This window comes from Danio rerio, chromosome 1 (assembly GCF_049306965.1).
Source record: "Danio rerio strain Tuebingen ecotype United States chromosome 1, GRCz12tu, whole genome shotgun sequence".
NCBI classification, from domain to species: domain Eukaryota; kingdom Metazoa; phylum Chordata; class Actinopteri; order Cypriniformes; family Danionidae; genus Danio; species Danio rerio.
In genome coordinates, this window is record NC_133176.1 from 19242617 (window position 1) to 19265064 (window position 22448).

At 36.9% G+C, this 22448-nt stretch overlaps 2 protein-coding genes across 4 annotated transcripts; both read right to left on the reverse strand.

Annotated features, from left to right (window-relative positions):
* Positions 1–107: 107 nt before the first annotated feature.
* ufsp2 (ufm1-specific peptidase 2) lies at positions 108–12303 on the reverse strand. Of its 2 annotated transcripts, NM_198810.1 has the most exon segments (13): positions 108–519; positions 1854–1978; positions 2514–2590; positions 3069–3193; positions 3284–3448; positions 4753–4899; positions 9200–9392; positions 11190–11344; positions 11429–11489; positions 11576–11668; positions 11748–11759; positions 11912–11990; positions 12229–12242. In NM_198810.1, coding segments are annotated over 10 exon segments (1206 nt in total). In that variant the 5' UTR covers positions 11647–11668; positions 11748–11759; positions 11912–11990; positions 12229–12242; the 3' UTR covers positions 108–432.
* Positions 12304–13080: 777 nt separating this feature from the next.
* si:dkey-256e7.8 lies at positions 13081–16846 on the reverse strand. 2 transcript variants are annotated; one of them, XM_017355880.4, is made up of 3 exons: positions 16146–16846; positions 13844–14869; positions 13081–13752 (listed from the first exon to the last, which is right to left on the reverse strand). In XM_017355880.4, the coding sequence occupies exons 2-3, from the start codon at positions 14753–14755 to the stop codon at positions 13729–13731; spliced, it is 936 nt and encodes a 311-aa protein (XP_017211369.2). In that variant the 5' UTR covers positions 14756–14869; positions 16146–16846; the 3' UTR covers positions 13081–13728. The 2 variants fall into 2 exon arrangements, with proteins under 2 accessions (XP_017211369.2, XP_073806339.1); XM_073950238.1 differs by lacking the exon at positions 16146–16846 and having other exon boundaries at positions 13844–14903.
* Between the last annotated feature and the right edge of the window lie 5602 nt (positions 16847–22448).

Genomic DNA, 22448 nt, shown 5'->3' on the forward strand with positions numbered 1-22448 from the left:
AAATGCAAGTGCATCAAAATGTACAAAGTATACTGTGGAAACACCTGAGAAAAGTCAGAGACTCTCAAAGTTCAAGACATTGCAACAAATCATTGAAGAAGGAGACATTTTTTTGTTTGTTTTCGAATGATATTTTAGCTGCTGTTCGTTTTATTGAAGTGCAGGTAGATATCGCAGGTATATTTCGTTATTATGAGGAACTTAAAAGATTTTATGTTACTAATATCATCCATGTTATTCCTTGCAGAACATCATTTCTGAAACCAGTACATTTAGCGTGACTCAAAGAGGATGTTAAAACAGGAAGTACAAAGAATAATAAATCACTTCTTACAGTGACATGTCTTTTTGCACTTATTGAAACAATAAGACTTCCTGTGAACTGCTGAACTCACAAGATGAGGGAGACCGAATAAGTGTCATGCACGTGACTCAGACGGTCTTGGGTCTCTGTGGAAGGCAGAGGTTGTAATAGGCATTTTGATCCCAGAACTCAGGCCCCTTCCAACCACACCATCCCTGAAGCAAACACAAGCACACACCATTAACATATAACCCAAAACAAGGATAGTTCACCAAATTTCTAACCACTACTGTAATTTTCACACTTTCAGGTCATTAAAGATAAGACTGCACAATGTTGTTTTAGTATCAATATCGCAATGTGTGAATCTGCAATAGTCACATCATAGGATCTCAAAAGATTTATATTATAATTTTGAGATTATATATTTGATAATTTTGTACATTTGATAGAGATGCACTCCCCTACAAAATAATCCTAATTGATGTAAAATTATGAATTCTTTCTAAATAGAGTTATCTTCTAAAATTATACTGATATCGCAATATATACACACACACACATACATGCATACATATATATATATATATAACCTTAATGCACTGATTATTTATCTTTTATGTTTTTCCCCACTTTTAAATTGCTGGTAGCCATTTATTTCCATTTTATGAATCAAAGAGGAACAAGATTTCAGCTAACTCTTAGATCATACATACAGTTGAAGTCAGAATTATTAGCCTCCCACAACTATTGGCCCCCCCGTTTTTCCGCCAATTTGTTTACAGATTTTTTTCAAAACATTTCTAAACATGATAGTTTTAATAACTCATTTATTTTATCTTTGCCATGATGACAGTAAATAATATTTGACTAGATATTTTTCAAGACACTTCTTTACAGCTTTCAGGGACATTTAAAGGCATAACTAGGCAAGTTACGGTAAATAGGCAAGTTATTGTATAACCGTGGTTTGTTTTGTAGACTACCGAAAAAAAATATAGCTTAAAGGGGCTAATAATTTTGAGCTTAAATGGTGTTTAAAAAAAATTAAAAGCTGGCTTTATTCTAGCCGAAATAAAACAAATAAGACTTCCTCCAGAAAAAAAAAATATTATCAGACATACTGTGAAATGTCCTTGCTCTGTTAAACATAATTTGGGAAATATTTTAAAAAGAAATTCAAAGGGGGGCTTATAATTCTGATTTCAACTGTATATTAACTAAGATTATACATCTTAGATGGCCTAGTGAGTAGATTAAAAGCATATTTTCATTTCAGGGTGAAATATCCCTTTACAGAAACTCTAGGTGCAGCAAAACCTATTTCTATTTAGCCTACATACTGTATTCCAACCATTGCTGAACAAGTAACTGATGTTTGAAAGCACATTTGTGACACTTAAAATCCCATGTATTTCTGGATATAATGGAAGAACACTTACGATAATTACAATTACATTTATTGAAAGAGGTTAGTTTTCAGCAAGACAGAGCAGAAAGTTTAACTCGTCAAAACAAAAAGCTAGACCTGTGTTGTTGTCAAATGTACCTTGTCAGTAATGATCTGCAGGTCCTCTCCACCAGTATAATGAGGGTCCAGGATAAGAAAACGTATTTCTCCAGTGTTCTCACTCCACGCTACGCCTAGAATAGTGTGTGCAAGTACACCCCCACCTGGTCAGGAAGAAAAAAAAAAATAAAATAAAACAGCAAAGTAACAAATTACAAAAATACCAGAAATTTCAACTATCATTCATGTTCAATACCCTGAGAAGTTAACCATTTTAGAACATAAATATCGTTCAATACAAAAATGCACAAGCGCAAAGTAATATTTTCATTGAAAAAAGACTATTATATTAAAATGATGCTTATTAGGCTACATTTTGAACATTTTGAATATTTTCAATAGGAAATGCTTATTTGTTATTATGACATGCTCCATTATTTTGAGTCACTCAGAAACACATTTAAATTTTTATGCACTACATAAAATGTTTTCTGCTTTCTAATTATGTACTTATAATGTTTTTTTTTAGTAACCTGCTCTCTGATGCTGCAGTCACAATTATAACAATATTAAATGCACCCCAGACATTTGAATGGAAGTTAAAAATATAATATACTATGAAATAAGTTAGAAGTTAATCATGACAATAGAACTTTCTTTACCCTCCAGTCAACAGTTAAATATAAAATGTTAACATACCAATCATGACAGGTGTTCCTTCAGTGTGGAAATGATTAGCTAGCTCTCTGCCCTTGGTTGCCAGCTCAGAACCCTGACTTTAACAGAAAAATCAACCATTTTTAAAATTCCAACCGATTAGAAATTGCTATTATAAACCTATTTCAGTATAACTGCATCAGATTTTGTTATGGAAAAAAAGCACTACACATAGGGTTCCCACACTTTTCCCTGATTTTCACTGAGTAAAAAGCTGAAATTTCCATGACCTATCTACTTTCACACAAAAGCACCATAGCCATTGTAACCAAATGTATCAATATTTCCATGTGTTCTCATTCAATTCTATTCAACTTATCCTGCTTGATATTAAAAACAATTTTTTAAATCAAATTGTACAAATATATTTGATCGACACTTGACAATAAGAAAAAGAATAAAATTATATGGGAAAAAATACAATCCATAACAATAGGCAAACATGTGGAACAACATGATAAAAAAAACTACAGAAAAATATACCTGGATATTTAAAAATGAATAAACACCACGCTAAATGGTAAACATCTTAGCTACCTGACAAACATAATCTTTGAGGTGACGCCCAGTAATTGGTTAAGGACAGCCTGAACTTCAATGGAGCCGATCCACTGACGTGAACCCACAAAACGTGGCTCTTTATCCCCAACATCCACAAGAGCCTGACAAACCAAATGTAAGTTTTCTCTTAAATCCATATAACAAGACCACATAACTTTAACACCGTTCCATCCAGAGACAGTTTATCTTACCTGCTGGATCTGCGTGTGTGTGGGAACAGCTGTCTCCACATATCCTTGCTGCTGGAACCAAGAGCAGATGGTCTGAAGGGAACGATATGCACATCCCCAGCCATCGTCATCCACACGATCCTGCATGTAGTGGTGATAACTGTACACACCCTGCACTAAATACAGCTACAGAAAGACAAGAGTAAGTGTCAATCGTTAATCTTTACTATTGGAAGCAACAGATTTTAAACACTTAAAGTCCTAAACCCTACCAATTATTTTTTTTACTCCCTCTGAAATAATTTTCTTTAGTCTATGTCATCAATCTGACTTTCATCATTTAAGAAGTAAACAAAGCAAAGGTGATTTTTTTTTAAGATGACTTTGGAATCAGGGTTTCACATAGTCAAATTTAAGACTTATTAAGACCATTATGAATTAACTTTCAGAATTATACACAGCAAAACACTACGATTTTTTTTCTAATGGTAAGTGGACACTATTTTTACTTGCCTCATTTAAATTCATGTTTTAAATAATGTGTCAACAATGCATCACATTTTTTAGTTGGACTGTTGGTTGTACCGATTGGGTAGCTTTACACTTACAAAAAAAAATTAAGAATTACAAATTATTAGAAATTATTAGAAATATTACAAATTAAAGACAATACCATATTTCAATGAATTTAAAACTTTTTAAGGCCTAAAATTTTTTGTAAATCCAAGAGTTAAGACCTCGCGGACGTCCTGGGAAACCAATAAAATGTTGTGTGGAACCAATTACTTATCTACTGGTGTGTTTTGTCTTATTTGGAGCTTCTTCTGTATTCCAATAAAGCTAAACAATCATAACAACATGAAAACAGGTTTGAAAGTATTAAAAGGATAGATCACCCAAAAATCTATGAAAAATATGTAATGATTTGTGTACCCTTGTCTCATTTTAAACCAGTTTGAGTTTTTTCTTTTAGTTTGAGACCCGAAAGGGACGTGATGGTGGGGGAAAAAATTGGTGGAAGAAAAAAAAAGCTGGGTTGAGCAAAAAAAACATATGAAATATGAAAGGCGATGATCAACGCACAGCTGAAAACAGAAATGTTTTTGTGAGATAACGCAAAACCTCTTTGCGAGGGAACGCAAAAAACATCTTTGCGAGGGAACGCAAAAAACATCTTTGCGAGGGAACACAAAAAAACCTGAAAATATATAATATATCTGTATTTTTGTCCAGTTGAACACAAAATAAATTCTATTAAAGAATGTTGGGAATCTGTCATCATTGACTTCCATAGCTTTTGTTGTTCCTACTATGGGTGTCAATGGTTACAGGTATTCAACAGCCTTTAAAATATCTTCTTTTGTGTTCAACGGGAAAATTCCAATTGATTTGAAATAAGTCAAGGGTGAGTAAACGACACAATTGTCCCGTTTGGGTAAACTATCCATTTAACTTTCTGGATGAATTATACCTATAAATCACAATCTCACCTTAGCATCCTCAATGTTAGGTGGATTCAGGTGTATGTGAGGATTGCGGAGGTAACCATCTTTATAAGCCTCATCAGGAAAATGAAAGGCATTCGCACGTCTCAGGTATGGCCTGTCAAGTGACAACTCAAACTTCCTGTGCAGATCCTAGAAACAAAGAAAACCATATTGTATTAGATTTAAATAAAAATCACACATGGATTATTAATAATCTGCTAGTTGTGGCATTATTAGAATATTGTGTTGACTAATTTTGCACATTTTGTTAAAAGGTTCAAGATTTACAGGATTTTTAAAAATCTTTTTATGCTCACCAGAATCAACACTTAATTGTCTAACACAGTGGTTCTCAAACTTTTTTCACCAAGTACCACCTTAGAAAAAAATCGTCTCTCCAAGTACCACCTTACGACGCTATTTTTTAACCAGAATTAAAAAATAGCGTCTTAAGCCTAATTAAGCAGCTACAGGTGTGCACAGTTTTAAAACGATGCAGATTAAATCCTATTATTAAGAATATGTATTATTGTCAGTCACTTTAAACATTTGAAATAGTCTAAACATTAACTGTGCTTGCAGATAAAAAAAAAAAGTTTTAGTTAAAATGTGCTTTTAAAAGTTCTTAAAAAGTAAAAAGAAAACTGCTGTACTTAAATCTAAAGTATTCATAGTAGCCTATTCATCAAAAGCTGGAAATGCTGCTTGGACCTTATAAATATAGGCTATATGTCATATTCCTACACTTTTAGACAAATCTTGAAATAAATGTTAAATGTACATGACAGGGTTCATACAGGCACAGCCTAATGAAAGTCAATTCCAGCACCTATTTTTTTTTCAAGACTGACATGCTATGTATTGAAGACCTGAAATGTATTCTCAGCAACCCATAAAACATTGCATACGAATAGATACAAATAAAAACCATTAATAATAATATTTATTAATCATATATTAATAATAAAATAAACCTGCACTAAGTGCTTGTGAAATCTTTTTTGTACTAAAGGAAAAATACTATTACACTGCTAAAATAACAAAAATTTAAGTAAATAATACTAATATTAGGTAAAAGTACAAATTACTCTTTTAAAAAGTACTAGTTGGTTATTTTTGAAAAAAAATCTGATTTTCATTATGAAATTACTTTTTTTTAAGTGTAAACCTAATTTAATGGTTGGATTGCTTACATCCCAAAGCTTCATGTATAATTTGCACTAACAAAGGAAGTATAGTCAATTTTTCCTTTCATGACAATTAATCTTTTTCAATAGCACTGGTAAAACTACCAAATAATCTTTAAGGCCATAGAGACACTTTTTGCCCATTTTTAAAAATATATATTTTTAAGCTTTGAAAGGTTAAATTAAAGTATATGGTAAAAATATTTAAATTTAGCGTTTTATTTACATATTTTACACTATTTTCTTTACAATATGGCAAATTTGTTTCTTAAATAGCTGTACATCACATGTAGATTTTATTTTACACTTGATCTTAATCTAAAATAGAAACGTAAAAAAATACAAGTACACTGTCAGTAAAAAAATAAAACAAATGACTTCATTTTACTTGAGGTATTTGAAATATGACGACACTACATTTATCAAAGCAGTGCTTTAAGAGCCTTATTGTAAATTGTGATAAATAAACAATAAGTAGGCTAACAATGGATTGCTTTGACCTGTAATGCTTTAGGACAGATCAGAATACAGCTAAATGTATAAATCACACAAATACCTCATCCAGAAACATTTCCAGCATAATTCTTTTGTCGTAAAGAAATAAAAAATGTTCCACCTTTGCTAAAAGTAAGTTTCACTTCACAACACAGCCAAATAAGAAGACCATTAGCATTGTCATCGATCATGTATCAATCTATTTCTAAATATTTGATAACTTTGAATACTTTTGACTAAATTTAGTTAAGGAGCAAAGATAAATAATGTCTACTTTAATAGTGGAAAGATCGCGATTGTATTCTATCTGAGCACGCGATCATGAGAGGACTTGCAGTTCATTTCAAAAAAGCCTATTTAAGAGCTCACATATATGTTTTAGCGATTTGCGTACATGAATGCGCTCTCGTGTTAAAATAAAGCACTCGCCGCATTTGCAGAAAAGAGTTATTGCGCAATACCTTCATTCCCGCGCCGCCATTCAGAATGTATTTAGAGGAGTGACAGGTCAGAGGCGAGTCGACTGGCTGTTGGAGAGCGAAACGTGTATGAAGATCATCAAATAGGCAGGAAATATGTCCGCGGTTTAATTACTCTGCTAGACATCTCTGCAGTGAAAACATCCGAGAAGCATTATTCCAACAAAACATTTGTTTTTAAGTTGTTTTTTTCTGTCTCTGCAACACAGAAAGCCTTTGTCCCGCCCTTACGTTTCACGCAACTAGTCAAGGTCGACTGTGATTGGCCACTTTTCATGTCAGTCAAATCAAGCTTTAGAATCGATTCTTAAACTTCGGAAACAGATTTTCAGCAGCTTATGACACAATGCACTAAAATAAACACTCTAAGCACAGCACTGTGATCGTACGCTTCAAAAAACAGCCAATGCTGATCACATCAATGTTATATTACGCATTAAAGGATTAAAGTGTTAATTGTTTCTTTCATTATTCAGCGATTCCTCCGCGTACCACTAGGAGGAAGCCCGCGTGTACCACAGTTTGAGAACCACTGGTCTAACACTTACTACATTCTCTTTTATTCTTCTATGATCTTCTGTTCTATATATCCCATGTTGAATGTAAAGTTCGAGACCAAATAGGCCTTACCATAGTATCTACATATTATTGTTATTATGTTTTAATTTTGACAGCTTAATTAATCTGGTTTTTCAATATCAAGAATCATCTATTCACCTTATTCTCAGCTGACGAGCGGGCGCTGCCATTTGAATCTTTTTGTCTCGCGACTTCCAGTCACATTCACTTCCATTCATTTTTTGACGTTAACAACTGCTCGTTACGCTGCTTGATGTTGCAATTTAATATTTTCTTATTATATTATGCTACTTGGTCTGTGTAGTCATGCAAACATTTGTTTGTTGAGCAAGTAGTTTGGCCATTTTCTGCCGTTTATTATTCCTAGTCATTTCTCCCATAGGCGACTGAATCGGAAGTTCTAAGACAATCGCGAAAACAGGCGCACTTCCGCATTTTAGAATAAGGTCAATAGATTCACCTTTTTCCAGTGCTTGGATGTCTATTATTATCAACACTTTCTATTCTATGTTCTTCTCCATCTAAAAATTGCTCATGTGTATACTGTACTGTATTTAGCTTTTATTAAAATAAAAACAACAATACAAACCTCTCTCAGATTTGTACATATTTTATGCACGCATATTAAGGCTGGACAATATGGTCTAAAATCAAAACCTCTTGGAAAAACATTGCCTTGATGTCGATTACTGAATGATTTTTTTCAATGTGATTACTAATTTACATGTTGAGTTTTGACCCCTCAGAGTTAATGTTTTCATTTGTACTGTAAATACAGTGGACTGATAAAGGTGAGACATCTTATATTGAAAGAGCGCATTTCCTTTTTAAAATATTGTTATATTGAATATTTTTTAACATAAAAAAATTAAACGAAAACAAACAATTCTATTTTTTTCTTTTTTGCATATGATATAGTTTTTGGCGCATCAGATGGGAAATATGAACAGCATGCTGTTCTGTGTTCAGTCAGTGAAACTCTCTGTTTACATGTGGTAGTTTGTTTTTTAAGAGAAATTATCAATAAGGTTAAAAATTAAAATAACCAGCATGAGGAAATTATGTTATAGGTTGTGAATTTCGATTTTAGTTTATTTACGATTAATTGATTGCCTATCCCTAATACATATATATGTACACTGCTCAGCATAAATGAGTACACCACATTTTGAAAATGAATATTTTTATCCATTTTTCAGTGAATATAGGTAATATATTTTAGTCGACTGATAATTTAAATTTGGTGCAAGATAATACATATAAATTAATAAAAAATACTGCAAAAAAAAAAAAAAATTCAAGCTACTAAATTTCAACATAATTTTCTATCATTTTTGTTTCTGTTGATTTTTGTTCTTTTTAAAATTTCTATTTGATTTTTTTCCCTAACATATAAATTTAGGCTGTTAATTTTTGGACTGTTGTGGTAAGTTTATTTTGTAAGATTAGATCAGATATGGCTTCAGTTCTGACTACACTAATATATATCCACAAATATAATATTGTAAAGCATCCTATAGAAACTATTGATTTAAATGATGATTCATCAATGATTTGTGACTGGTGTACTAATATATGCTGATCATGGTACATGTATTAAAAATAACAATCACGTCTTTGTCTATTCTCTATTCTGTTGACTTTATATATAATATTTCCTATTCAATTTCTTTTCTTCCATAAAATCATCTGAATCTGCGTATAACTTGCCTCTCTGACAGCCTGTAGCTGACTGTCTGGCACTCCTGCAGGGTAGATCACAGTGGTGAGTCCAGCTGGTTTGGGCAGCTGAAAGTGAAATGGCTGTGGCACCAGGAACGAGGAGCCCTTCCTATACCGGAGGACCACCTCCTCCATATCTGCTATCTGCTTATTTAATGCCTCCACCAGACCTGTAAAGACACTGAACAATCACAGCGACAGAGACACACACACACACACACACACACACACACACACACACACACACACACACACACGAAAGTGTCATTAAAAACGAGACTGACGAAAAAAAAAGTCATTAGAAGAAACATATTTCACATCAGTTTCAATGCAAATTGTCCACTGTTAGGTGCTTGATAATAATAATAATAAATTTTATTTGTATAGCACTTTTCAAACATGCAACTCAAAGTGCCTCACAAACAACAAAATAATAAAATTTGCATTCTTTTATTCATTTTCTTTTCGGCTTAGTCCCTTTATCATTTTGGGGTCGCCACAGCTGAATGAACCGTCAACTTATCCAGCATATGTTTTACACAGCGTTTGCCCATCCAGCTGCAACCCATCACTGGGAACCATCCATACACACTCATTCACACACATTCAGTACACTATGAACAATTTAGCCTATCCAATTCACCTATACCACATGTCTTTGGACTGTGGGGGAAACTGGAGCACCCAGAGGAAACCACCGCCAAAACAGGGAGTACATGCAAACTCCACACAGAAATGCCAACTGACCCAGCCGAGGCTCGAACCAGCGACCTACTTGCTGTGAGGCGATCATACTACCCACTACGCCACCGTGACACCCTTATCAAAATAGTATTTTCACCAAACAGTTTACAAATCAATCTACTGTACTTCAAAACATGGATTCATTTAAATCTTATCAATAAAAGAATACTTCTTTACAGGTTTTATAAAGAAAAACAGCTGCAGGCAAATGATTCACCTGTCAATTTTGAGATCTTGGGCTTTTTGGCTTTTTATAAAGTGTTTTGTCATTATAATATAAAGAAAATGTCCAAAAAGTACAATTTTAAATATGTATTTACTTGCATTTTATCAATTTGTTTTGTAGATGTCAAATACATTTTTCAGAAATGTTTTATTTTCTCCTGCACCGAGCCAGAAATCTCTCATAATTCACAGTTTTGTTCATATCTATATTCTAAAGTTTTTTTTTTTAGTAAGAGATTAGTTTATACATAATTTGCTTGATTATATACACTTTATTCTAAAAAAAACTGTTTTCTTCCTCTATTAACTGCATTTTTTTTATTATGGAGAGATTAAAAAAGAAGCTTCCAAAATCTAATCTGTAGAAATATGACTCTAATATGTCAAAAAGAGAAAAGAAACAACAATTTGAAACTGATTTAATTCAATGTTAAGATTTCTGAGCTAGAAATACAAGCAAATAGAAACATATTCAATAAAATAAAGCTTTTTAGAATATTAAAACATTAAACATTTTATGAAATTTGGGTAATGGAGGCCAGCTAACAAAGTGCTATGCAGGTAAACCTCACTCCCCTGATCTCTAAAGGTGCTCTAGCAACAGATGCTAGAGACCATGGCCTTTAGCCTCCTTGTTAGAGCAATCAACTCCAATGCAAAGAATCGCTGGTTCAATCCAAGCTCAGACCAGATTGGGTGCAGTAAGACCGCTGGGTTACACTCGTAATATAAAAAATGTTCGCAATTTTTAACACAATCTTTAAACTACAGAAATATGGTGATAACTATCAGATAATTATTTTACACTATTCACCTGCGGTGTCTAGTATGTTAAATGTTAAACTAGTATGTTTTAGTAAAAACTAAAAAGTTTTTTTAAAAGAGGAGGAGCTACTCTATGTCCCACCCTCTCTTCCTTTTTCAGTTGCGATTACATCAAGCGTCTAATTAAAAAAAATGCACATTTCAAAGAACTTCAAGGAATCTTTAAGGAAAAAAGGTAACTCACGTTGTCATGCTCTCATCAGCACTCACAGACAGAACACAGTCTAAAGGCAGTGGCATCTTCACACTGTGCTGCTGTGCGCTCATTCGCATCAGACTAGGAGCTTCATTCCCAGCAGGATCAGTGACCTCAAACAACAGCTTCAGATTCACTACAGTCTAAAGAAACACAGGCAGTAGATAGTTAATGTTACAAAAGTTAACGGTCACAATGCTTTAAATAATCAGGCAAAAGGTTCTCACAGGTCCAGATTTTTTCTTATCTTTCTTTTTTGATGACTTTTTGTTTCCACCATCATCTGATCTATGAAAAGCAAAAAGAAACAATCTTAATATCCTTATAAAGCACAATGAATAAAGAATATACTTGGATTATGTAAGAATTCTTACTCTATGTACTGCAAAATGTCTCCACATGCTGAAGCTTGTGTCAAACCTTCCACGCTGGACTGGAAACCCATGTTAGGCCATATTAATATCGGACTGTTACAGACAGTGAAAACAATGTTTTTGGATGATACTTTTGATCTGAGATTCTGAAAACTTTTGGATATGGTGTTACCACTTTGAGCTCCTGCAAAAAAAGAAAATAAATAATAAATAATAACAAAATAACAGAGAGATGTCTTATTCATAACAGTAATTCATTGTTAGTTTTAGATAAATTACATAAAAACAAAAAGATTAATGTCTTTATCTGCTTTAATAAAACAATATGAACTTCACCATTTGGATTGTCAAGTTGACAAGCAAACTCCAAGATCCCCTTCACGCGGAATATAATATTGCACTCCTCTGAATAAACCTACAATTAAAACAGATCAAAGTCTTAAAACAGAAATAACCATTTTAAACCACAGAAAAATAACCGAAGTCACATTTCGTGTGTTTAATTACAATGACTTGTATTCTCTCAGAAGCATATGCCCTCAGACTAATTCAAATTATATCAACACCGTATTCAACTAACGTATCCTTTTAAACGAAATGAGATATGAACTAATAGCTTTCTATAAACTAATAGCTTTAAAACAGTATAATACCATTTTAATTGCCTCGATCTATGATCACACTCAGCTGCTGTCAAGAGGAGGCTGCCATTTTCGATGACGTATCATAACACACGTCCACGTCTTCCTCGTTTTCTTGTTGCGTCACAGGGAAAAATGCAATCTTTTGCTGCCCCCTGCTGACCTGATTGTGGCTGCTCGACATATTATTGTTCGAAATCCACAAAAACAGTTCATATAGACCATTTCGATGTGGTCACGTCATTGGACATGAACATTTCCTGCTTGTTATTAAACTATTTCATAACTGTAACAAGAGGCAATTTAATCATAACTTAATGTTATAACAGCTGTCATAACATTATTTATCAATATGTGGCTTTTTTGTATTCTCGGAAGATATAGAATGTAAAATGTAAAACAGGAAATACGTTGAGACCACTATTTTTGTTTACATCACTGAAAATGGTCTATATACACTATTAAAAATGCATTCAATGGGTGGGAAAAAATGAGCAAATATATTATGTACTTATGCACTTTGCCTTTTTAGAAATTACCAAAATATTTGTGTATCATAAGTAAACCATTAATGTTTTGCTGAACTTGTTATATATCTGCTATATATATATATATATATATATATATATATATATACATATATATATATATATATATATATATATATATATATATATATATATATATATATATATATATATATATATATATATATATATGCTAAAAATGTTATATATCTTAGTATGAATAGTTAAAATCTACATGTAAATATAAATAAAAAAGTTATTATAGTCTGTTTTTACTGAGACCAAAAAGTCTAGGTGTGTGAAATATAAAGAAAACACAAGTAAAAATCCTAATCAATACACAAAAAGCAGATTTATTGAGAGAAAATAATGAATGATTTTTTTTACCAGTTGTAATTGTTCATTTTGAATAATAATAATAACATAAAGAAATAATATCGTTAATAATAACATAAATCAACAACAATAAGTAACAAAAAACAGACTGCATATTAAAACACAGAATATTGTTAAATAACTTTTTACCAGCAGAAAATAATAAATCAAAGTAATGATACTAACAACAACAACATCATCAACAATAATAATAATAAACAACAATAAATTAAAAATGACACTTGTAAAACCGTCAATAAACAGACTACATATTAAATCACAGAATATTGGTAATTACCTTTTTTACCAGAAATTAAACACTCAAAAGAATATTATTATTATTATTATTATTATTATTATTATTATTAATAATAATAATAATAATAATAATAATAATAATAATAATAATGAAAAATGTAATAAAAATACTCAAAACTCAATTACATGAAAAAACAGACAGCATCTAGTAACATTCCTAGATATTTTTTTTCAGGTTTTTGTATTTCATCTTTCTCTTCTCTTCTCTTCTCTTCTCTTCTCTTCTCTTCTCTTCTCTTCTCTTCTCTTCTCTTCTCTTCTCTTCTCTTCCTCTTCTCTTCTCTTCTCTTCTCTATCCGTTATGTTGTGTGTCCTCCTTTCAGAATAAAAGGAAGCAAACGTAAAATAAGTAACAACTATCACCCAAATTAGTCATACAACTACAGCTGTGTTTACACGGAGCTTACCTTCAGCACACTTAAGAGGTGGACTTTGCTGTTGTAGACTGTGAAGCTTTTCCCGAAACCGTTGCTGTTTCTCTTCATCTGCAGTGAGATGCTGTTAGTAAGGCAGATATATTCCTCATGGAGCCTCTTTACCTCCTGCCGCAGCAGATTCCTCTCAGTCTGTAGAGTGAGCAGACAGCTTTCCACTTCGTCCAGCTCTGTCTGAACTCTTTCCGCTTTACTGACTGCATATTTCATCACCTGACACTTCTGCTCCAATTTCTCTTGTAGAATCAGGTTTTCTTGTTGTAGTTGTGTCAGGATCTTCCTCTCTTTAATTCTAGCTGAATCTTCTTTCATCGGAAGTTCTTCTAAGTCATTTTTCACAGCTGCTTCTATAAGTTGCTGTTTCTCGAGTTGTTTGCTTTGGGTGATTCTTTCTAGATGTTCAGATTGAGGTTTGTTCTGGTTTAAAACCTCTGTAATTCTTTGCCTCATTTGCTGGTTTTTATTGAGAAGTTGTTTGTTCTTTGAATCCAGGTTTTTGTTGATGCTTTTAAACTCCTTAAAGCGCTTAACAAATCTCTGCAGCTCTGTCGCACAATCCTTGGAATACTTCTCCATCTTTTTAAGCTTTTTCTTAACCTCTAGGTTTTCTTTCTGCAATCGTGTGCACTTTTCTAAATAAGGCTCAAATGGACATTTATGAGTTAATTTAGCTGTTAGATTGCAGTCATGACAGCCTGATTTTTGAATGGCTTTATTGTCTTTCTTATTTAGAGTTAAGATGTCATTCTTAATGTCTTTAGGGTCTGCATTAAAGTTGATCTCCATAGCATTGCAGTTGTCTTCTGGTCCTTTTGTTGTGAGGTCAGAATTTAATGTGGACTGTGAACTGCTGTCTGTAAATGTGGATTTGTGCATGATGTCCATAAAAGTTCTGCAGTCTTTTCTTTGTCTGGTTTATGACGTTTTTGACTTCTTCCTTCAGGTGACCAATGCCAGTTATACAGCACTAAAGAGCTTCTTTTCTTTTGTGAGTGATTGCTGCAAAGGATAATCTAGTCATCTCAAGTACATATTCAAAGTAATTACATAGAATTGACTTTTTAATATAAGCGTATTTGAAGTCAAAATTATTAGCCCCCCATTTGATTTTCCCCCCCTTTTTTTCTTTTTTCTTTTTTCTTTTTTTTTTTTTACATATTTCCTAAAATGTTCTTTAACGGAGCAAGGACATTTTTCAAGGACATTTTTCTTCTGAAGAATATTTCTTCTTTTTACATTTCAGCTATGAAAAGCATTTTTACATTTTTAAAACCATATAAGGTCAGAATTGTTAGCCCCTTTAAGCTATATATTTTTGAGAGTCTATAGAACAAACCATCATTATACAATAACTCGCCAGCCCTAACCTGCCTAAACCTAATTAACCTAGTTAAGTCTTTAAATGTCACTTCATCCTGTATAGTAGTGTCTTGAAAAATATCTAGTAAAATATTATTTACTGTCATCATGGCAAAGATAAAATGAATCAGTGATTAGAAATGAGTTGTTAAAACTATTATGATTAGAAATGTGTTGAAAAAAATTTGGGGGTGGGGGGGGGGGGGTAATAATTCAACTTCATATTAAAATGATTACTAGTTTCAGAAGTTGATTTAAAGCAATTAACAACAACAACAACAACAACAACAACAACAACAACAACAATAATAATAATAATAATAATAATGCTCTCTGCTGATTTTAATGATAATGGTCAAAGACAAATTGGTACATAATGTTTTCCTTGCTTTTTTTCAAGACACTCGTATTTAGCTTAAAGTGTAATTTTTTTTAAGGCTTAAAAATGCTTAAGGCAATTATTGCACATTTTTCTTTATTGCTCTAGGTGGCTAATGATATTTGCCGTTAGAAAATGCTTTTATTCCGGTTAAAATAAAACAAATAGGACTTTTTTCTGAACAAAAATGATCGGAAAAACTGCTGGAATACTGGAACACTGAAAGACTCCATTAAACATCACTTGAGAAATATTTGAAAAACAATAAATATCGCAGGAGGGCTATACTGAATTTGTCCTTAACTGTAAATCAAACATGTTAATAAATTCATGAGTAACGTTACATCAACTTTATGACTGGTGATCTGCAGACACCAAAAGAGACATCTTTTGACTCAGTTTGCATTATGTGGCTGTAACGCTAAATTAAACATAACATAGGCTACTTGTACTATTTTGAAGTAGGCCTACATCTCTTCAACATATATTGACTTCAATTTGTGGACGAAAAAGCATAGAGAAGAAAAGGAAACTTACCAATAATTACTAATAGCCTACACTGCTTCTTGATTGGACTCGACTGGATTGGACTTGATTGATATTTACAATGATTTGACGGCTGTAACCATGGAAACCAAGCGATTTCAATCACCCCCGTGGGCTTCGTGTCACCACGTCGCTTCGAGAGCAATTTGACATCCAGAGTCCCGTGAGACTGTCCGGTACATCGATTTAAATAATGTATATTTATCGTTTAAACCTCGTGTTCCTTTTAACACTATTTTATCTATATTACTTAGATACTGCACTCCGCGAGAATCCAGTTTCTTTTGAAATTGCCCTTTGAGACCTGTCCTCCTTATGGAGGGTTCCAGTGATGGTTTCTACACAACTGTCAAGTCAGAAGTCTTCCCCATAATTCTGAAGCCTAAGCCAGACTGAGACAATTTCAAGGCTTTGCATTAATTAGCGGACTAGATTGAGAAACAGGGAGCCTATAATGTTGAAGTCATGATATTCTAATTTTGTGAAATACTGGATTTCCGTTTTTTCCCATATTTAATCCATAATCATTAAATAGAAACAAATGAAGGCTTGAAATATTTCACTTTGTGTGTAGTGTACTATAACACACAAGTTTAACTTTTTTTTTTTTTTTTTTTTTTTTACAAATTATTGAAATAAACAGACTTTTCCTCAATATAATTTTTTTTTGGAACATACGCTACCTGCATGTCATTCTTCAACAACGGGCGTAAAAAAAATTCTTCAACTACGGGAGTAAAAAACTTGTTCAAAATTAAATGTAACAGTCTCATAAGTTTAATTAATTTGTCTTTTTTTTTTTTTTGATCAAGAGGACAAACTTAGATAAGTAGAGAAACATTTTTTTCCCATTGTAAACTGAACAAATGTCAATTCCACCACATCTCAATAGCTTATTTCAATATGAAATAGATTATTGCAGTCAAACATTGTCTAAGATAATTTTTTGTATCTAGTTTAACCAATCTTTCCACTAATATATATATATATATATATATATATATATATATATATATATATATATATATATATATATATATATATATATATAAAATAGCGAGGCAGAGGGAAAACACTGACACAGTTGGTTGAGTTTACAGACAAGTCCCCGGAGGGTGCTTTATTTACAAAGTGTAGGTTGTGAATACGGTGCTCTTCTTAGAAGTGAGGTGCTCTGGTACTCCGGGAAGTAGCTGAAGGACAGTGAGTAGTCGGGTGTTGGATCGTCACGAGCTGGAGTCTGCTGTGGAGGAGAGACCGAGAGACAAGCATTAGCGCAGGGAGTCATTAGTTGAATGAAGCTCGCTTTCTCTTGCGTGGGCTTGGCTTATATGCCTCTCCGCTTGATGACGTCCAGCTGTGAGCGATCCGGTGCTGATGATGGTCCAGCTGGGTTGGATTAGCGACCAGGGCGACGTGGCATGTGTGTGCTCGCTACATTCCCCCCCCCTTAGCGTCGTCCTGGTCCTGGGTTTCCTGCGGAGGAAAGGTAAAGTATTGAGAGGGGGGGTAGAATGTTTTGACAGACCTGCCCATCCTGACCAGAGCCTTGAGAGACCGTCAGCGTTTCCGTGGGAGGCCCCGGCTCGATGTTGTACTGTGAAGTTATAATCCTGGAGCGACAGGAACCATCTGGTGACTCGAGCGTTGTTGTTTTTCGCTGTAGACATCCACTGTAGGGGAGCGTGGTCGGTCACCAGGGTAAACTTCCTGCCAAGGAGATAATACCGGAGCTCCAGGATTGCCCACTTGATCGCCAGGGCCTCCTTCTCCACCGTTGCGTACCTAGTCTCTGCAGGGGTAAGCTTCCGACTCACGTACATGATGGGGTGTTCATCGCCGTGGACCTGGGAGAGGACCGCGCCCAGGCCCGAGTCGGAAGCATCTGTCTGTAGAATGAAGGGGCAGCCGAAGTCAGGTGCGTGCAGTACCGGTGAGGATGTGAGGGCCGTCTTCAGGGCTTGGAACGCGTCATCTGCTTCTGTTCCATTGGATCCTCTCCGGCTGCCCCTTTCTGGTCAGGTCTGTCAGAGGGCTGGCTATGGATGAGAAATTAGGTATAAAACATCTATAGTAGCCCGCTAACCCCAGAAATGCACGTACCTGGGTCTTTGTGGTGGGTTGTGGAGTTTCTTGTAGTGCTTTGATCTTACTTTGTTGTGGCTGTATGAGACCTCTTCCGATGTGGAATCAGAGGTACTTGGCTTCTGCTAGACCCAGGTGGCATTTCTCGGGATTAGCTGTGAGCCCATCCCTTCGAAGATCTAGGAGCACCCTCCGCAACCGGGATAGATGATCTTCCCATGACTCGGAGTGGACGATCAGGTCGTCGAGGTATGCTGCTGCATACGGGTGGTGGGGCCTCAGCAGGATGTCCATCATTCGTTGGAATGTGGCTGGGGCCCCGTGGAGCCCGAAGGGAAGAACCCGGTAATGCCAGTGCCCACCGGGAGTGGAGAAGGCGGTTTTCTCCTTAGCGCTTTCACTTAGTGGTAACTGCCAGTAGCCTTTGGTGAGGTCGATCGTGGATATGAATAGGGCTCCACCCAGCCTATCCAGCAGCTCGTCCACCCGAGGCATGGGGTACCCGTTGAACTTTGAAATTTCGTTGAGCTTCCTGAAGTCGTTGCAGAAGCGGAGGGTGTCGTCGGGTTTGGGGACCATCACTATGGGGCTGGACCACGGGCTACAGGATGGCTCGATGATTCCTAATTTTCTCATCTTTTGAATCTCCTCGTTGATAGCCAGCCGGCGAGCTTCTGGTACTCGATAAGGCCTCTGCCGGACGATGGTGCCAGGTGGGGTGATGTCGTGCTGGATGATGGTGGTTCAGCCCGGTTTGTCTGAGAACACATCCTTGAACTGACCGACCAAGGCTTGCAGCTCCGCCTTCTGATTCGGTGAGAGTTGCTCACCTATATGGACGACGGGAGAAGTTTCTTCTAAGAAGGCAACTAGATGACCTGGAGCTGCAACCCATTTCTTCATCAAGTTGATATGGTACAGTTGTTCTTCTCTTCGTCCCGGCTGACGGACTTGATAGTTTACCAGCCCTACCCTTTCTACCACCGTATATGGTCCCTTCCAGGATGCCAGGAACATTGAAGTTGTGGTAGGTATGAGGATCATCACCTTGTCCCCTGGGTGGAACTCTCTGGGTTGGGCGGGCCGGTTATATAATCTCTGTTGGGCGTGCTGGGCTTCGGTCAGATGTTGCTTGACGATGGGCATGACTTTTTCAATGCGTCCTCTCATGTCCCGTACGTGTTCAATTACTGACCGCTGTGGGGCTGGCTCCTGCTCCCAGGCTTGACGAGCCACATCCAATAGCCCACGTGGTTGGCGGCCAAACAGCAGTTCAAAGGGGGTGAAACCTGTGGAACCTCTCTGATTCCGAATAACACGTATGGGATCATGAGGTCCCAGTCGCGCCCATCCTCTGCCACCACCCGGCGGAGCATCTGCTTCAGCGTCTTGTTGAACCTCTCTACAAGGCCGTCAGTCTGTGGATGGTAAACAGATGTTTTTATTTGCTTTACCTTGAGGAGGCGGCAGAGGTCTGCCATCAACCGGGACATAAATGGGGTGCCCTGGTCGGTCAATATCTCCGCTGGTATTCCTACTCGGCTGCATAGCAGAAACAGCTCCTTCGCGATCGCCAATGACGTGGCTTTCCTCAGGGGAATCGCTTCAGGGTATCTGGTGGCGTAGTCGAGGATGACAAGGATGTGCTCATGTCCCCGGGCTGACTTCGGCAAAGGCCCTATCAAGTCCATGCCAATGCGGTTAAAGGGCACATCGATGATGGGTAAGGGTATCAGAGGGCTGGGGGGTGGTCGTTGGGGAGACGTTCTCTGGCAGATGTCACATGCCTGACAATACCTCTTCACCTCTCCGTCCAGCCCGGGCCAGTGAAACCGATCGCGGATTCTTTTAATTGTGTTGGCCGCTCCTAGATGTCCAGCCATCGGGTGAGTATGTGCCAGCTCCAGAACCGTCTCCCTCTTGGTCCTGGGAACGACCAACAGTGTCTTCTTTTCCCCCCGCCTCTCTGCGACACAGTACAGCAGACCATTTTGTACAATGAAATGCGGGAGGGGGTGAGGGCTGGGAAACCGTTCACTGTCAACGATTCTCACTTTTGGCCAGCAGTGTTTCAGCGTCTCGTCTTCTCGTTGCGCTCTTCCGAAATCACCACCTGCAGTTATCTGTTGGAACAGATCCAAATATAGGTTAGCCGATGATGACTCACCCCCTCTGTCGCTCTCGGTGGCCATCAACACTGGTTGGCGGTCCCGCTGAGCCCGTCCTTTGTTCTTTTTCTTCGGACGAGCCAATAGAGCCTGATGGTGGGTGAGGAGATCAACGAACCCCGGCCAGTCTCTGCCCAGAAGGAGGGGCACTGGAAGATCCGGAACCACTCCTACCTCAATGCGCCAGCTGCCCGGTTTAGCCGCGATGGTCACTCTCTGTGACGGTACGTGACGGGTATCCCCGTGCACACACGTAATTGGGATTCGGCTTTTTCCTTCATGATGAACTTTTAAAGTTTTCGGGTGAACTAGGGTTATGGCGCTTCCTGTATCCAACGTGGCTGTTTGTGTTTTCCCATCTAGAAATATTCTTCGGGTGGGAGCTTCGGGAGGGACGTTGCGATGTATCACGCACCCTGCTGTCCAGGCCGGGGTCAAGTGTGTTGTGGGCATCGGCTCGTCGACTGGGTTGGGGACCGCCGGTCTGCTGCCTGGTCGTGCTGTGCCCTCTACCGGTCGCCTTCACCCACCGGGTTGGCAGAGCCGCTCTCTCCCCAGTCTCCCTGGCAACGTGAGCTTCTGCCAGCTCCACCGCCTCCACCAGGGTGGCCAGCGATTTGGGATTCCTCATACTGGTAAGTGTGCGTAGTAGTCTTGGTAACGCTCTCATCATCTTTTCAATCACCACTTTCTCAGCGACCTGGACCGTGGAAGGATCTCCTCTTAGCAACCATAATCCCCCCAATCGAGATAGGTGAGCTGCTTGGGTACGTACCGGCTGCTTTTCATCATAGGACCACAGGGAAAATTGCTGTGCTGCGCTGATTGTGTAGAGCCCCATTCGGGCGAGTATCTCCTTCAATGCTTTATAATCGTCATTTTTCGGTGTCTCCAATGCAAAATACGCTCGTTGAGCTTCTCCAGTTAAGAACGGTGCCAACATCCTCACCCAACTTTCCTTCGGCCATCTCTCTCTTTCGGCAATCACTTCAAAAGTGTGAAGGTAAGCATCTATATCATCCAGGTCGCTGAGTTTGGTGATATAACGATGAGCACTCACATCAGGGAACTGGCCAGGACTGGCCGCTTGGCGGAGCTGTTGCTCCATTCGGTCTTGTCTAGCGGTGAGCTGTTCTGTTATTACCTGTTGCTTTCTTGAAATTTCCGCTAGATGGCGTACTATGTCTTCCAGCAACATGACTCAGGTCAGGATGACAGCCGAGCAAGAGAGCGTGAGTGGGAGAGAGAGAGCGGATGCCTGTCTGTAACACAAAGAAAAAAAAATTCAGCGATTATTTCTCCTTACTGGTAAGTGTTGTTTTCTGAATTTTTTCCCTCTGCAATTGCCCGCATTCTCCACCAGTTGTAGCGAGGCAGAGGGAAAACACTGACACTGTTGGTTGAGTTTACAGACAAGTCCCCGGAGGGTGCTTTATTTACAAAGTGTAGGTTGTGAATACGGTGCTCTTCTTAGAAGTGAGGTGCTCTGGTACTCCGGGAAGTAGGTGAAGGACAGTGAGTAGTCGGGTGTTGGATCGTCACGAGCTGGAGTCTGCTGTGGAGTAGAGACAGCGAGACAAGCATTAGCGCAGGGAGTCATTAGTTGAATGAAGCTCGCTTCCTCTTGCGTGAGCTTGGCTTATATGCCTCTCCGCTTGATGACGTCCAGCTGTGAGCGATCCGGTGCTGATGATGGTCCAGCTGGGTTGGATTAGCGACCAGGGCGACGTGGCATGTGTGTGCTCGCTACAAATATATATATATATATATATATATATATATATATATATATATATATATATATATATATATATATATATATATATATATAATTAAATTTGTCAATGAAATAAATTAGTTGAATGCTGAATTGTCACACTCTAAAATTCAATATTTATTTGGTAAAAAGCTTTTTAGAAAATGAATAAACTGAATTTGTATATTAAATAGAGCATGAACTTATACATTGTGAATACACTTTTAATGTGTGATGAGAACTTTTAAAATATTTATGCTATTAATCCTATTAATGGATTAAAGA

Coding starts and splice junctions, on each gene's coding strand:
- ufsp2 (XM_005168337.6), bottom strand. Junction 11,345..11,428: donor ATAAGAAAAAATCTGGACCT/GTGAGAACCTTT, acceptor GTGTTTCTTTAG/ACTGTAGTGAATCTGAAGCT. Junction 1,979..2,513: donor AGGAACACCTGTCATGATTG/GTATGTTAACAT, acceptor CTTCCTGACCAG/GTGGGGGTGTACTTGCACAC.
- si:dkey-256e7.8 (XM_017355880.4), bottom strand. CDS start 14,755: ATGGACATCATGCACAAATCCACATTTACAGACAGCAGTTCACAGTCC. Junction 13,753..13,843: donor ACCTCTTAAGTGTGCTGAAG/GTAAGCTCCGTG, acceptor TTATTCTGAAAG/GAGGACACACAACATAACGG.